Below are 17009 nucleotides of genomic sequence, written 5' to 3' on the forward strand. Positions count from 1 at the left end.
TTTGTGAAAGTGGTTATATGACATTGCTGCCTGAGGAGATTGGATAAGATTCAGTGGCTCAGGCAGTTCTTCCCAAATTAATATTCCTCTGAACACTTTCCTGCCATCTCATGAGCCCCTTGGTCCTTCATAGAAGTCACAAGGTTGCCCTAATCTCAGACAGCTCAGATCTCTCTAATACTTCAGCACTGGGGCCCTCAAACTTTCTGTCAGGGAAGAGAGTTGTGCATGCCCAATGTGAAGCTGCTTGAAGCCACACGAACTGCCCAGACATGAGTTCTCATTGTGCTTTTCAGTTCCCATCTTAAGTACAGCCTGAGCTCCTGCTTCTTGTGAAATGATGAAAGACCTCATCTTCACACTTCTTTCAAATATTTGTCTTCTGGTGTGAAGAGAACCTAAGTTATTTGTGATCTTGCCCTGACAGGAGTCTGCTGCACTTGGTGGAGCTGCAGTGCAAAGACCACTATCTTGCTTCTTTGTCTCAGTTAAGGGGTTTGACTTTTCTGTGACCTTTTGCTTCCCCTCACTGGACTCTTGAAGCAAAATAAGAAAAAGAATAAAGACATCTAGCTAAAAGGATTTTGTATCTGTTCAAAAGAGAAAAGTTTGAGTTTGGATCTGTCTGCATAAGTACTTTCCCTCTTTCCCTCTAGTTTCTTCCCTCTACCTGCAGCTGATGGTACTTGATGGAGCTTTTTTTTTTTTTCTTAAACTTTTTTTAAAGCCTCTGTTTCTAGAGGCAGATTCACATGACAATCTCAGTACCTAGAAAAAATCTTTCTCATCCTCCACCCTGAAGAAAATAAGTCTTAAAAAGTTTCAGGTTGCACCTTAGGCAATCCAGAAACACAAAAACATTACTACCTTCTATGCTCACAATTCTGCAAAGCCAAACCAGGGAGCATGGAGTGCCAGTGCTCCCACACACCCTCTTCCAGCTGGTGCTGCATCTATGCTGTGTACTTTAGGAAAAAGAATAAACCTCTGATTATAGCCTCAAGTTTTAAATCATCTCCAGACTGCTGAGGAAGCATTTTCAGGCTGGTAAAATTTTGCTCTCACAGTGTTAAGGAGTCCTGATCCAGGTCTGGTTGAAATCTGTGCTGTACATGGCTGGGAAAAAGGCCTGCTCAGTGGTGACAAGAGTGTGCATGCAAAGTACACAAAGCACATAGCAAACAAATGCCAGTACTTGCTGTAGGGTGAAATCCTTCACTTTTCTGAACAAATACATAACAATGACAACCATAGCACTACAGAGAATAAATTATTTTGCTTTTGGTTAGAAAATTAAAAGTATATAATTTTCAGTTTATAAAGAGGATTGTGTTTGAAGAATACTTAAAAAAAATACCACTACTTGATAGGTAAACGTAAGAATAACTTCTGTCAAAATCCTGAAAAATAAACACTAGACAACTACAAATTTATCATTTAAAAGACACAAATATTATACTTTGTCAGCTGTTATTGGTCAGATGCACAGATAAATATATCATAATTAATTTCAAATGTTGCAAGAATAAACTGTTGTAGGGCTTGGATTGAAAGTATACTAGTTGTGGAATGTAAAAAACCATGAATTTAAATAATGTTATTCAAGGACATTATCTTAGGAAATTTTGATTACAAGAGTTTTCGTTTGAGGCCAAATCTGTGGGGAAGACATAAAAAATGTGAGATTAAAAATGTTAATTCAGAAGAAGATAGGTATTTCCAGAATAAACAAACATTTCAGTCATATGTGATTCCATGCTCTTAATACAGTTCGTATTATATGTACATAAAATAGTTCGTATTTAATGGGCAAAAGAAAATGGTGTCTATAAGAGAATTCCTGTATATTTGTAATATACCTACTTCCAAGGTATTCCTAACTAATATTCTATGTTTCTCTTCACCTCTTTTTTTAAAGCACTCACTCCTCTCATTTTTTCTGCCCTTTCACTTCAATGTGCTGTAAAAACAAACTTGAGACAAAGGAACCTAACTGATGTGGCAGAGCTATGTATGTTTGCTAACCCACAGCAGCCTAATCACTTCAGGGAATGAGGGCTGAGAAGTTTTTTTACACAAAGTATTCATCACACTTAAAATTACTTCATATTTTTTCCTTCTCTTCAAGATGCTGAAAGGGCTGTGGTCACCAAAGATTTCCTTGGGTACAGAGCTGAGGAAGCCAACCCCAGCCTCAGGACCAAGATGCTTTTGGAAGGGCTGAGAGAGAAAGGTGACAGCAGCACTGTTGTAAGGGAGCTTACCTGGCTTTCCCATGCTGGGAGCACAAAAAAGGCATCAAAAATGTGCATGTGCAACGTGCACTGCAGACTCCCACCCTAAATTGCTGAAAAGGTACAAAGGTGCCTAAATAAAAGCAGGGACTCCCCATCTTCCAGCATCTCTTCCCTCAGTCAGGGAAAAAGACAATAAAAATTAAACACGTCCAAGTTGGTTTTGCTCTAGTAGTTGCAGCATCATTTGAAAGCTGTTTGGTTTCAAAGATACACCAAAAATACCTTCAGGCACTGCAATATTGGGCCTAGGTTGATTCCAACCATCCAAGAACTTAAATGTCAATGGTAAAATAATCTGATGGCTGGGTGATAGTTGTAGGTTGAGCTTCATAGCCAGGGAAGAGTGGGATATTTCCAAAATCATAGGCATTAAGTAGATGACAGACTTTGTAGAAATGATCACACTAGCAAGGAATTATCGTTATTTCTATTAAATAAACTGTTGTTGGGAAATAACTTTACCACCCCAGGTTCTCTAAATATTTTCTTGATTTCCCAGGCTTGCCTTTCAACAATATAAAACTCATACACTGTATGACTGAATGCAAAAGATTAGTTAAAAAAGTATTTATTTTCTATTTTTTCTGCTATGTTCCATTACAAAAAGAAGCATAACGAAAACAAAACAGAAGATAGCATTTTATTAGTGGTACATTAATGAGCTTAAACAACTAGGTGACTTATGCTTGTCACAAATACATATTACAAACAATCACAAAACCTTAACTAAAAATGAAATAAATAATTTGAATCGCTTTTCTTAATATTTTTAATATTTATAAAATATATAGCACTTTCTATTACATTTTTTCAGTCATTTTAATCCATAACAAAGTAAAATTTATGACATAGTTTGCAAATATGCTAAAGGGATAAGAATAATTAAAAAAACCCCTAAATTCCTGGAGGTATGAAATAATAAATCTGTTAATGTTAATCAATTTATTATCATATATCCAGATTGTGCATACCCTGCAAAAATAGCCATTTCTTCAACTAATATACATATGTTTCTTTATAGTATTGTAAGTTTTTAAATATAAAGCTTCATGGATGTATGTTTCTCTTTTACAGTTGTGCCTAATATGTAACTTTCATTAATATATACTGAATATATTCCATTAGTATATACTAATATATAGACACACGCACACACACACCGCCCCCACACACACATATATACACACAGCATTATATATTAGTATATACTGAATAGCAAAATAATTTCTATAACAGATAGCTGGGATTCCTGTGGAAAAAGTTGGTGAAAGTGGAAGGCATGTTTACCACAGCATGGAAAAAACTGACAAGGAAATGTAAATGAAAGCATTTGTTTTACATTGTTCAATATATTTCAATAGATTATGCAATGTACTGTAATAATATACAGAATCTGAAAAGAAATTTCTTATTATTCTAGTATTCCAATGTTTTTTTTCTTTATGATTCCAAGAGGATATGAACTACTGTCTCTTCTAAACTTCCTGAAAATTGAGCCAAGCAAATAGAAATGTGTTGACACTATAGAACTTACTCCAGAAAAATAAAATAATTCCACTTAACAGCCCTCCAAGTCAGGAAAGCACTTAAGCACAGATATGACTTTATTTGCTATAACCTGAAAGTTAATCAATCACTCAAGCACTCTTATGCTCTTGCCAGAATCCTTAACACTTTCCCCTGGCCATGTACAAGGTTTAGAGGCTCCATTATGTAGCTAGGTACAGATTTGCATCTGTCTGAGCTACAGGATTGAGGGAACATGGAAGTGTGCTTGGGGACCCCAGAGCCAATATTCAGGTGTGTGTTTGTGGCAGATGGGGAGAAAGATGAACAAGGAAGAGGGCTAACCAGCATGCAGTAGCCTGTTTGCAGCCAATACTGTCCTGGTGTGGTGAGGGAAAAAGTGATGCAGAATAACCTGCCTGGGCAGCATCAGCATTTTCAGCTTCATTCCGCCCCTTGCAGCAGCACAGCATCCCCCTTCAGGCACTAAGCTCCAGGGGATACACTGTGAAGCTCAGCTTTTTAACTATTTTCCACGGTGCACGAGCAGCAGCTGCCACAGCCACAGAAATGGCTGGCACCAGGACCTGGCAGTCCTGCTGATAGCATCTCAGAGGGTTCTTCCCTCTGGACTCATTTCAGCTGGGCTGCATGGTCTGAAAACCCATCAGCACCAGGACCTGGGATGCTCACTTCGTGAAATCCTGAAAGAAACAGGTCATGTGCTTGAAGATTGCTCTGTCATAAGAAGAATTGCATGGGTGGCTGTAGGCAGGAGCCTGGCTTAAAAACCACATTCCTGATAAAATAAAAACACTAAAATAGAAGTATCTCTAGTTCCTTAGAGAAACAAAGAGAGACACAAACATGTGCATCTGCAGAGATCTTAAACTATATTCCCACCTTGTGTTTCCCTTTTGAAGCGCCTGAAGTGCAACCTCAGGCATCTGAGACAGGTACTTAAATTTTGGGAACTTGAGTGAGTCTTTCATGCTTCCATCATACTGAACCAATCAGAGATGTGAGTAAAGCTCAGACTAATAATTGCCTGAGACACAACTTTTTAAAATCAGCTTTAACTTTTTTCAGACCTTAGATTTTTTTCAGAGACTAAAGCACCGCATAAAGAAATAGAAAGTGAAATGCAAGTGCTTTCAATGTTAATAAAATTTCCAAAAGCTTTCTTGTAATTGCCAAGAAAGAATGAAAGGTGATCTGAATTTCTATGGGCAACAGTTGTACATTCTCAAGACCTCAAGCCTTTTTTAACATTTTGTCTGATACAAGAAACTTAAGGCATTGAATAAACCAAATCATATTTGAAGTAACAGGCTGCGGTGTTGACAACCACACATGTTTAACCATGCACTTTGAGGTGTTCTGGTAAGTCTCTGCATTTAAAATAAATAAATAAAATTTTGTGGAATCAAGAACTAATTTAGAGAACAAGATTTTTCATGATTCTTTTCTCAAAGCATATTGATATTTTATATTATTGGTTTGAATTCTTAAGAATTCTAGTTTGAATAGACAAAACTATAAATGACTGGTTTAAAAAAATAGCCTACTTACAACTAGCTCTTCTCCACAAAGTTCTTGATGCACTTAATTAATATAATAAAATGGCCAACAGCCAAAAAATAGTCTGATTTTGATTTCAAAGGTGCCTTTGTGCTACTGGAATTCAAAGCTCTTTTGAAAATCTGTTATTTTTTTAAAAAAATATGTATAAAATGAAACATACTCATTTACTGATGAAATCAAGAATAAATGTATTCATATTGGTAACACTTCCATAATAAAACTATGCTAACATTATAACCTAGCATATGATTAGCTCTGTGAAGATCACATAATCCAAAATTCCCATCAAAAAGCAAACCAAATCAACCCAAATATATTTACTTTTACTTAAGAGTAATTTTTGGTATACTATATAACATCACTTCAATAGGCACAGTACTAAAAAGAATTTTCTTTATTAAATGTACTTGAAAATATCATGACATAAAGAGAACAAATTACATATTATTCTATGGACTGGTTTTTTTACTCCTGTTAAAATATTTGCCTTCACTTGCATACAGATTTTTAGCAAAAGCTGATGGCTCATTATAGTTCTGTTTTTTCATTGTTGATGGGCTGTGTTGACTTAAAAAGCACTTGTACTCATTATATGTTATGTGTGAAATGACAGGCTGCAACATGAAGGCTGAGTTTTGACATATGCATATGGAGTTCACTATGCTTTAAATGTAGGTATTTAAAAGCAAAATGTAGCCATTTAATATGTTTGTAAATTTTATCTTGGTATTTTAAAACTTGTTATAATGCAGAATTTAAAATTTTGCCTCTTTGGTTCAAGACTGAATTTCGGACCAAGTTGTTCCACAAGGGCAAGGTTGGATGCAGTTACCTCTCAGTATTCTGTGAGGTCACTGAACAAATGCCTGCTGTATTTACAAATCAACACTGACCTGCAGTCAAAGCTATGACATCTTATATTCTTTCAATAACACTTTTTGTCTTGAAATCAAAAGTATTGATGAAGCCCCACCAGTTTGCCTCCTTAGAAAAACAACAATAAAAAAACCAAAACAATTTACAGGCTAATGTGTTTCTCAAATTATCTGTATTTAATGAGCAATTTCAAAAGCCTCAGTGATGAATGCACAGATGTTCTACAAACAGAATTCTTGACAGAGATCTTCCAAATACCCAGGCAGAGTCCCAGAATTTCATGTCATTCATTCCATTCTGCACAATGTGAATTTTTGTTTAAATTCTTTGTGGGGGGTTTTCATGTAATGGAATTCCTTCACCTACAGAAATTTGCAATGACATACTTTGTGCTGGTCTGGGTAAATGTTATGCCACATATGTCTCTTAAGCACCCCTCAGATTCAGTGATGCAACTGCACATCTCATGAACAGCTGAAGGAAAAACATCCAACCGGTAGCTGACCTGTTTCAGATTCTCCTGTTGCCAGCAGGGGTGGCAGCACATGGCCACACTGTTGTGACAGCTGAGTGCCACAGCAATGCACTGAAATGGAGAAGATTATTTGGGAGCACTGAGAACTGTCATTAAAAGATACCAGCCTTCTCTTTTCAGCGCTGTCAATGCTCTGACAAAATTTGTGTTTCCAGCATATGCTTTCTAGACAAGGGCAGTGCCTGAGTCACCATTGTTAAACCTCTTAAACTGTTATAGCTTTAGATTCAAAATATCTGGTGTCTGTGTCCCAGACTTGAGATCCTACGGACAGCCATGGTAGTTTTATCTCTGGTTCAGATGTGACTCCCTTATTTAGGGACAATTCTTATAAAAAAAAGTTCATGATATGTATATGAAAATGCTGGGTTTTGATGCCACTTAGACTATTTAATTGCTGGATTGGTACATCATTCCACTGAATTTAGGATGGAAAATAAATGTGTAGCCCTTGGAGGTGTACTATTAGGAAGTATGTGTGTACCAGAAGACATTTGAAAGCGATAAAAAAGTTCCCCTTCCCCAAATATTTTTAGATTATTTGGAACTAGTATAAAATTAGATCAGCTATGCTTCAAAACAATGTTACTCTCACACATGTAAATCCAAATATTTCTAATGCAAAGCAAAAAAAAAAGACAGACATGATTTGCTTCTACATTTCAGTCATCTTTTGTCCCTGCCTTGCATTTTGAATTGTTCCCGTTGGGATGAGCTCTCCTCTGGCTTCACTTTTGAAGTATTAGTCATCTTAACTCATAGAAAAGGATGTGATAGAATTAGTCTTTCTGCTAAACAAGGAAGATAGTGGCCCTGTCTCCTAAGTTCTACTAACAACTTTAAGTGGATGGGAAAAAAAAAGGTAGTTTTGATTTCAATACAATAAATAGAAACCCCAAAATCTACTATAGAAAATGAATACCTTTTTACCATCATCTTCACTGGTGTATGTCTAAGCGCAAAATTAAATTATATTGCAAAATTGCAATTAAACAAAGTTATTCATTTTAAATTTAAAAGTCCTTTATATTTCATCATTAAATGATACTCTGAAACTAGTACTTGATCCAGAGCAATGTAATGGTCTTAAAAAACAAAGAAATTATGCATTATATGTATATATGTATAATGTATTCTTCAGAGCTTATTCAAGTGATTCCTGTCTTTTACTATCAATATATATATATAACTTATTAAGAAGTCAAAGGGTAAAATAATTTTTCAAGCATAATGTAAAATGTCAATTTGTTGAGAGTTTGAATGGAACACAAGTTCTACCTATGATGTGAAATCATGGTTAACCATGGAAACAATGTGTTAGGTGGGTTGTCTGAAACTATTTCAAAATCTTGTGGACAAAGACTATTAGATTCACAGTATTTAATTCTTAACCAAAATAAAAAAAAAGAGGGAATAAATAGATGACACACTATTTTTTGTACTTGCACTTAATTTAAAATCAAAATTAAATTCATATGCCATTATTTTTACTTGAAGAAGAGTGACTTATCCATGAAAAAGTGTTTTTTCTTTTTGTGGCTTGTTTGTTTTGTTTTGTTTTCAAGCTATCAGACCAGTATGGCTATATGTTTGCTGTTGTTACTGTTAGGTGAAGAGAAAAAAATGGAAAAAGTAGCATGACTCAATGTACAAACACAAATATGGATTTACAACAGTGCTTAAAGTGCTTTCTTATTTGAGGAGGTACTTACACAAACGTCTTTTCATGCTTATCTCCTTTGTCACCATGTACTATATGCTTGCTCTCATTTATAATATAATGATAGGGCATTATGTTCATACTCAGCGTTTAGTATATTGTCATAAAAACATCTGAAAAGAGGAAAATGACAATTCTATTTGTGTATTATTACAGCAATTTGAAAATTTTATTAAATACTCAAGTGCTTCGTTTCGCCATTTATTCCTTTGCTTCCAATGTTTGCTTAAAGCACTATGTAAGTACAAATAGATAATACTAAAAGCATATCCATCCTATTCTGGGGTTTAGACTAGGATTATTTACTGATGTCTTGCAGAACCGAGATGAAATTAGGATCCCACGTGACCATTTATCTGCTGATGCTGCAAGATGTCTTGCCTCCAGGATTGGTTTCCACATACATGGTTCACCAAAGGTCTAAATCTTATGAATATTTATACATTTTTATGTCTTGTTAAGTGGCAGTGCTGTCATGGGGGATGTCAAGTAGTATACTTTAATTTGCTAGTACCAGAAGTTGTGGGAGCAGCAGAAGCTGTGGCTTGGCTGCCTACATACAAAGGGTCCAAACAAGCCACTTTGGCTGCAAAGAACGAGTGAATACAGTGAAGGACTGCAAACAGGTTAGAAAACTCCAGCTCCTGGAAGTGAAAAAAAAAAAGAAAAAAAAAAAAAGATTAAACATGAAACAGAAGAACACCCCACAAACATATAACCAGGAATGAACCACTATTGCAGCAGCAACAATTTTAATAGCTTGATGTAATTCTGCTAATGTACCTTACAATTCTCCATTATAGCGACCTAGACATTGACAATGGAACATTCTGTAAAAAAATTGCTTGGAGGCTAAGATGGACAAATTTCTGGATTAAGTTCCTCCATAGAAATATGAGATCCTACTAGCTAAAGGGGAAAGAAAGTGACACTATATTATTTTTATTTTGCCTCAGGTCAATATAAATCTGGCACTTTTGCAGGTTAATTTAGATAGAAACTTTATGGCTGCACTGCAACAGTCTGCACACCTCTGGAGTACTACCATTTAACCAATGTACCCATGAAAATTAATAATGGTGAGGTCCACATTCATTACATTTGTTCATCACACCTCCTCACACTATTAATCAGCTAATAAATCACACTATTAAACAGCTATTTCCTTACGTGATTCTTTAAAATATATATTAAAAAAAAGAGGATGTATTTTCAAAATGTGCTACTATCACATAGTGGTAATTGAGATCTGTTATTGGGTCAAAAAAAGGAATATATTCTATGTTTTAAATTTATTAGGAATATTATACAAATTCCTTTTTCTTCTGCTTTAATTTACATTTCTTTATAGCCCCCTCAGCATGTGATTAGACTAACTGGGACTTTGTTAGACACCACTACAGAGGAAACAAATAAAAACTAAATTTTTTTACATATATAAATGGACTCCTTTATGTCTAATTGACTTTATCTAATCAATTTTTTTTACCTTATCTTCAGTATGTGTTTCTGAAGCTGGTATTTAATCAATAAATATCTACTGTACTTGAAAACAATTATTGAGGTACTTCAATACATATAAAAGTAGTACAGAGTTTACATCTTTCTGCTTTGATTCACTTCCCATACAGATTTTTTCACTGCAATGTGAAACCAATAATTAATATCTGTGGTATATTCTACTTGTCTTACTCTCTAGTATTGATATTTCCAAGCTATGTAGTGCCAGGTTTTTGCTCTTTATCTGTTCTAGGAGAATATTGAAAAATGTTGTAAATTCTACAAAAACTCCTAAACCTCTCAAAATGACATCAAACAGCAATTTTCTGCCTCTTGAGATTTCCTGGAAGACATTGCTTTGTGGAATACATGCAGACATTCACAAATCCCTCATGGGTGAGGGACACAGTGTGAAAGCAGACAGCTGGATGAGCAGAGTGTGCAGTGATGTACTGCATGGGTGAAACTTCGTTCAGGTTTCCTACAGCCTCAGCAGAAGTCCTTCAGACATACTCAGAAATAAACTGATCCCATGAGGTTCTTTAAACTCCCCTCATGACCAATTCTCAATAAAGAAGATAAATTTTATGCCAAATTTCACAAACCTGCCAGCTATGTCTATGTAAGAAAAAAAAATAAAAAAAATCCACTGACAGACATTTTCAGTTTTAAACCCAGAGAGAAGGGCAATTTTATCACTATGTCAAAGTGGATTTTTTTCCTCCCTCCAATTTCAAAATAAGAAAATGTATTATAAATAAGAAAACAATGAGCATTCAAAGATGAGGAAACAAAGATTTATGGAAGCTATTTCAGAATAACAACTATGAGTTGCAACTAAGCTACTTAATGAAGTTAACTTCATTTCATTAATATATTTATTTACCCTTTTAGTACTACAAAAGAACAGCTGAAGCCTAAGATAAGGGAATAAATATTTAGTGGAACCATGAAATATTTTTAATATCAATTGCAGGTATTATCTGTAGAGTGACTATATTTTCCCCTATGTCTCAACAAGATAACCATATTAAAACAAATATTACAGTTTGAGAATTGTTCAAGTCAATTAGCTAACACTACAAGCTGAACATTGTTACTATCATAATTACAGCTACTGGACAGTGAATTTTTACAGTGCATGAGTGTAATTATTATCATGAGTTATCACAGGTGTTTCTGCAATAGTAACACATCAGGAATATTCTCTGCTCAATTTACCATCAAGGGAAATGGGTGAGGCAACAGAACAGTCTCTGAAGGTCCCATTTGATAACTATTATCAATAGTAATGACCACATGAAAACTACCTTGATTGCAAAAAAGAGCACTAATAGGTCAGCAAATGCTGGGATATTAGTTGCAATGAAACACTATTCCTATTTCAAGGAATGTGCTCATATGAGGACATGCATTTTTAACTGGAAACAAAAGCAATGTGAAGCACAGTAGGCTGACTGGTATGCCTGATTAAAGGCTGCAACTCAGTTCCCAGAAGCCTGATTGATGGGAACAGGATCTATCAGGAACAACACTTTTCAGGCAGGTTAGCATAAACACAAGAAATCTTAACAAACATATGACTCCATGTAGAGCTGCTTACAGACAGAACATGCCATCACTTCTGCTGGGAACTTGCACTTTCAGGTGCCTCCGGGTTGGCACTACTTCCAGGGGTGCCCACAGGCTCTTGTGCACCCTCAGCCACCCTGGTTGTTTCACTACACACTTTGTCCTCAGCCACACTTTTGTCTGAAGACACTTTCCTCTAGGCAGGGTAGTGTGTATTGCACACAGTCCAGATGAAGTTTCAAATGGACAAACAGACCAACCCTAAGACACCTGAAAAAATATGCAGTTAAGCCATTGAAGATGATACCAGTAGGGAAAGTCACATGCTCTGAATCCTCCAAAAAGCAAAGAAATACTAATTTAAGCCACACCTACTTGCCCATGCACAAATACACAATTTACTATTATTACAATTTCCAGACTGCTGCCTGTACACCTCAGCTAAGACCCTACTCTCCCAGGAATATCAATGTACCCTCTGGTCTTCAGATTGTCTTTCTAAGCTATCTCTTGACTAAACTTCTCTCACCCTACATTGCTGTCATTATACCAGACACTTCTAGATTATTAACCTGAACATATGCAGTTCCTGCTGAGGACAACGTAAATGGGCAAAAAGGCATGTGAGAAAGATGCAGCCATTGAGAAGGTCAGAAGCACACTGGAATTCTAGTAACCTTTCACAAAGGAAGTCTGGGTTGAAAAGACAGAGAAGGAAAGAGAAAACAGTTTTCCAAAAAAAAAAACTAAAAAAACCACAACAAAAAAAAACAAACCCCAAAAATCTCTTATTCCATTATATTATACATATATTATGTAATATGAAACAACTACATAAATTATACATTTACAAAATCCAGCAATTGTATGTTTTAAAATACCCATGGTATATTTTAAAAAGTCTTCTCTTTCATCCATATATAAACTGCTGATATGAGAAGATATTTGTTCATCAAAAGCGGAGTTACATGGTCTCTCTATACTTGCATAGAATCTGATCTAAAATATATATTTAGACAAATAATTCGTATGCAAGACATGGGGAAACTATAAACTGAACCACACCAACCAACACAAGTCAGAAACCTGAACTCAACAATTCAGTAGCTGCAACTGAGCAATCATTCTATAAAAATCTTAAGGATGTATACTTATAACCCATTTAAAGATGATATTCTAAATGTGAAGAGCACTGTGATGCTCAAAGAAAAACCCTCAAGGCTAAGAGCAAGAATTAATTTAAAATTGCATTTTGGAGAACAGACTTGAGCAGAAATGTCAGTCTGGAAAATGATGCAAGCACCCATCAAGTCACCTTGAAACAGTAGAAAGTGGGTATTTTGTTCATAGTAATGTGATCCGTAGTCATTCAGGATATTTAGATTAGATGTTATACAAGATAATTTCAAGCAAAATTAATTGGAATTAATTAATACTAAGGTAATTAATTAATAATGAGATTAATGTGAAATCCTTGAAGTTTAACTTCTTCCTTTGCTGATACTACATCTGTGCCTTCTTTGATTTTCCACATGCAAATAGATGAAGACAATTGATGACCTCCATCTTGATAAACTTCTTTTTGCACCCACTTCAGTTTTGTACTGCTCAGTTTAGGAGTTCAGCCAATCTGTGAACAAAAGTTCACCTGATGCAGCACAGCAGTGTGGCCTTGCCTGAGTTTTCTGAGACAACTGTTATTCTGCAAGCTGGGGGAGGTGAAAGCACAGACTGAAGTGTAGCTTTTGAGTCATACATGTTTTACCAAGGACAGAGATCCTCGGTTTCCAGTTTGGTGAAAATTCAGTAATGTAATAAGATGATGATTTTTATACATATCACTTACTCCTATGTTTGGAGGCATATGTTTATACCTTGTAACTGGAACTCTTGAAGATTTAAGGTACTCTTCTTATTTGCCAGAAAAATCTAATACTTAGGTGAAATTGAAGATCACAGCACTCTGAGTTTATTACAGTCCCCAGACTGTGTATCACCCCTGGAAGCTGCTGTGATACTATTGAGACACTCATTAATCTACAACTAAACAAACAGGTGAACAGAAAAGTAACTAGATAGGAAGGTCTAAGTGAATCTCTTTTGGGCCTTACATACGCAGAGAAAGCTTTGCCCTTCTGTGCTTAGTTTCTTTTTTACCCAAGCCAAACAGCTCATTAAGAACAAATACAGGGACACATTGGCTACACATTCTGTCAAACTCACAGGTCTATTTTTTAGCTCTCACTCGTAAAAGAAATTTGTCTCTCTAAGCAAACTTGTGCAATATCTCCTGATGAGTGACAGCTGGGAAATAACCTACAGATTGGAATGTCTAAGGGGGTATCAGTGATTAATGTTGCCCTTAAGTGGTTCTCTTGTCAGAAACCACTTAGACCTTGCCAAAGATACCTTTTAAGTTAGGTGTTTGCTTTAAGGCACCCTGCCATAGACCCACTGGTGCAACCTATGGAAATTATTATTCAGATTTTTAGACTGGAACTATAAGGAATAAATCCATAAGGAAACACTTCCTCTATTCTACAGTATATATCTTTATATTAACATGATTTAACTTAGAGAAGCCAAACAAAAGCATGAGCACAATGTCTCTACAGAAAAAAAAGACAGTATTTGAAATTTATAAATACCTAAAATTATTTTAAAGCTGAAAAGAACTATACTGGGAAATAAGTTAAACAGTAATTAAATCCATAGCACATGCTGTATGTCTCAAAGCATGCCATATTGAATTTTTTAAGTCAGGCATGAAGTACACTATCAAAAATTTTGACAATATTATAAAAATATTAGTTTTTCAATGTCAGTGAAGGACTTTCTTTCTCATAGGAATATAAATGCTGGTGGAAAGTGTTTTTATCAAAAACACAACAAAAAACCCAAACCAAAACAAAAACCAACAACAAACCTAACTGATGAATGTATGTAGTACTGGACTTTATCCCAAAACGTATTTTCCTTAGATTTTTCAAACATTAACACTGATATCTCTGCATATGCCACCAGAATACAGAGGAGATTCTGGAAAATTATGAAGATGGTATGGATAAAAATTATACTGCATATGCATACCCAAGCAATGTATATCTACAAGTTGGAATGCATTTCTAGAATAATAACAAATTAATTTTTTGATCAAAACTCAATAGCTGAGCATTTTGACAGTCTTGATTCAGCAGAGCATGAATAAGTGTTCTAAAGGTAAAGGGTATTATCACATAGGTTCAACATGCCATATCACACATATCTGGGAAAGCATGAGGTACACAAAATGTTCTGCATTATAAATGAAGGAAGACAGGAAGAATTTGGATTTTGGTAACTCAAATTTTTCTGTGAAGCTATTATACAGAATCATAGAATCATTTAGGTTAGAAAGGACATTTATTGATTCCAGTGTTTAATCCAGCACTGCCAAATCCACTACTAAACCAGTTCCCAAGTGCCACATCTCCATATCTACACCATCCCACTTAGGATGGTGATTCTGCCACTTCCCTGAGCAGCCTGTTCCCATGATTGACAGCCCTCCTGGAGAAGATATTTTTCCTAGTATCCAACCTATATCTCCCCTGGTGCAAATTGAGGCCATTTCATCTTGCCTGATTGCTTGTTACTTATGAGAACAGACTGACCCCACCTGGCTACTATCTCCTTTCAGGCAGTTGTAGAGAGCAATGAGATTCCTCCTGAACCTCCTTTTCTACAGGCTGGACAACCCCAGCTCCATCAGTTGCTCCTTATCAGACTTGTGTTTCAGACCGTTCACCAGCTCTATTGCTCTTTTCTGGACTTGCTCCACCACCTTAATGTCTTTCTTTTAGTGAGTAGCCCAAAACTGAACACAGTTTGTGGTGTCTGGAAAGTTACCTGTTATGCCCTGCTTCCACATTGCTGCTTGGGAATTAGGGAAGAGCCCTAATACAAGGGTGCAATGGCTCCTCAAATTTATTTTTTTTTTTTCACTGCTGAGTCCTCCTTTCACTACATTCTGATTATTCCCCATGTATTATAACTCAAGAAAGAAATAATAGAATCATAAAGAAAATGTTACAGCAGTGGGTCTCCAGGCCAGCTGCAAAACAGAGCTGCATCTAACAGGTGATGATAGTTGTGGCATGAATATTCATTGCAGCCTTTAACAGATGTTTTACAAAATTTCCATCCTCTGATTTCAAATGAAGTCTGCATACAGTATTCATGAAATCTGGCATTCAAAATATTTCTGAAAATCTGATTAACATTTCCTAATGACTCAACAGTTCTGCAAATAGCTATACCTCTAACCTAGGAAAGTAAAGCAAAAAAACAGAGGCTAGATTGTTCCACCTCTCCTTATGATGAATAGTGTTTTAGATCTATGAAAGGTTTAAAGGATAAAGAAGGGGGTTATCCACAAAGTTGTAAGCCAAACAGTGTTGAAAATATATGACCTGAGAACCTTCACATTTATTTTACAGACACATTTATCTACATTTCTTAGACTAAGCAACATACTTAATATGTAAACAAATCAGAATGGATAGTAGTGCTCATTATAAATGCCACAGCACCTTCCAAAGAGAATATAACCTGACATCTTTGCATTTAGTTTATGTGCATTGATCACCATGAAAATGAATTAAAATTAACAGATTTTTATTTCCAAGTTGAGTAATGTGAAATTTTAAATTTATAGAAAAGAGCAGCAACCAGGGAACATGACGGCATATTAATAAGCATGATAGCAGTTTGTAGAATATTCTGGCTTCATAAAGTGTAAGGTAGCATTTCTATCTTAATAAAAGTTTGGCACAATTTTCTAGAACTCAATTTGAGTGGAAATAGCAATAGGTACAATAAAGGCACCAGGATACCACTAAGGCTTATATATGTCCAACATACTTATGTATCTCTAAGTGATTTATATGACAGATATACTTCAAAACATTTTAAATTTTAATTTAATTTAAAATTTAATTTAATTTATTATACTTTAAAACAATTTTTAAAAAAAACAACATTTTTTTTCCAAAATCTATATTTTATTATTTGGTTTTATTTTTTTCATGTAATTCAGTATGAAAAATATATTCTCATTTTACCAGTTAAAAAAACAAATAAAAAAAAATAGAATAAAAGCCTGCTAAATTTCCAAAGACCCCAACAGTGTGCCATTCCTGGAATCCTATTTATTTTTGTTAGTGTTAAAATCATGTGTAAATATGACAGCAATAGCAGACAGATATTAGAAAAATAATGATGACTTTAATCCTTCATCTGTACATAAGTATAGAATAAAAGTGGTCAATTACTTTCTTAAGAGAAAATGATCCTCATGACATTAGGTTAACTGTATTGTCTTATTAGAGCTGAAAAAAACTTCTGTACTACTAAAAATAACTCTGAAGGAAATCAGAAA

General features: G+C 35.2%; 1 protein-coding gene across 5 annotated transcripts in view; it reads right to left on the minus strand.

The window, feature by feature from the left end:
• Positions 1-6416: 6416 nt before the first annotated feature.
• SNTG1 (syntrophin gamma 1) overlaps positions 6417-17009 on the minus strand; it is a 315782-nt gene continuing 305189 nt past the window's right edge. For 4 of the 5 annotated variants that reach the window (XM_086888380.1, XM_086888383.1, XM_086888371.1 and 1 more), the window contains one exon: positions 6417-9162. In XM_086888380.1, the coding sequence (XP_086744506.1) occupies positions 9004-9162 (159 nt within the window). In that variant the 3' untranslated portion in view covers positions 6417-9003. The remainder of the gene's footprint in view (positions 9163-17009) is intronic. The other variant, XR_015286694.1, reaches the window with a different exon arrangement.

The sequence above is a fragment of the Cyanistes caeruleus genome, chromosome 1, assembly GCF_971803275.1.
Source record: "Cyanistes caeruleus chromosome 1, bCyaCae1.hap1.1, whole genome shotgun sequence".
Classification (NCBI taxonomy): domain Eukaryota; kingdom Metazoa; phylum Chordata; class Aves; order Passeriformes; family Paridae; genus Cyanistes; species Cyanistes caeruleus.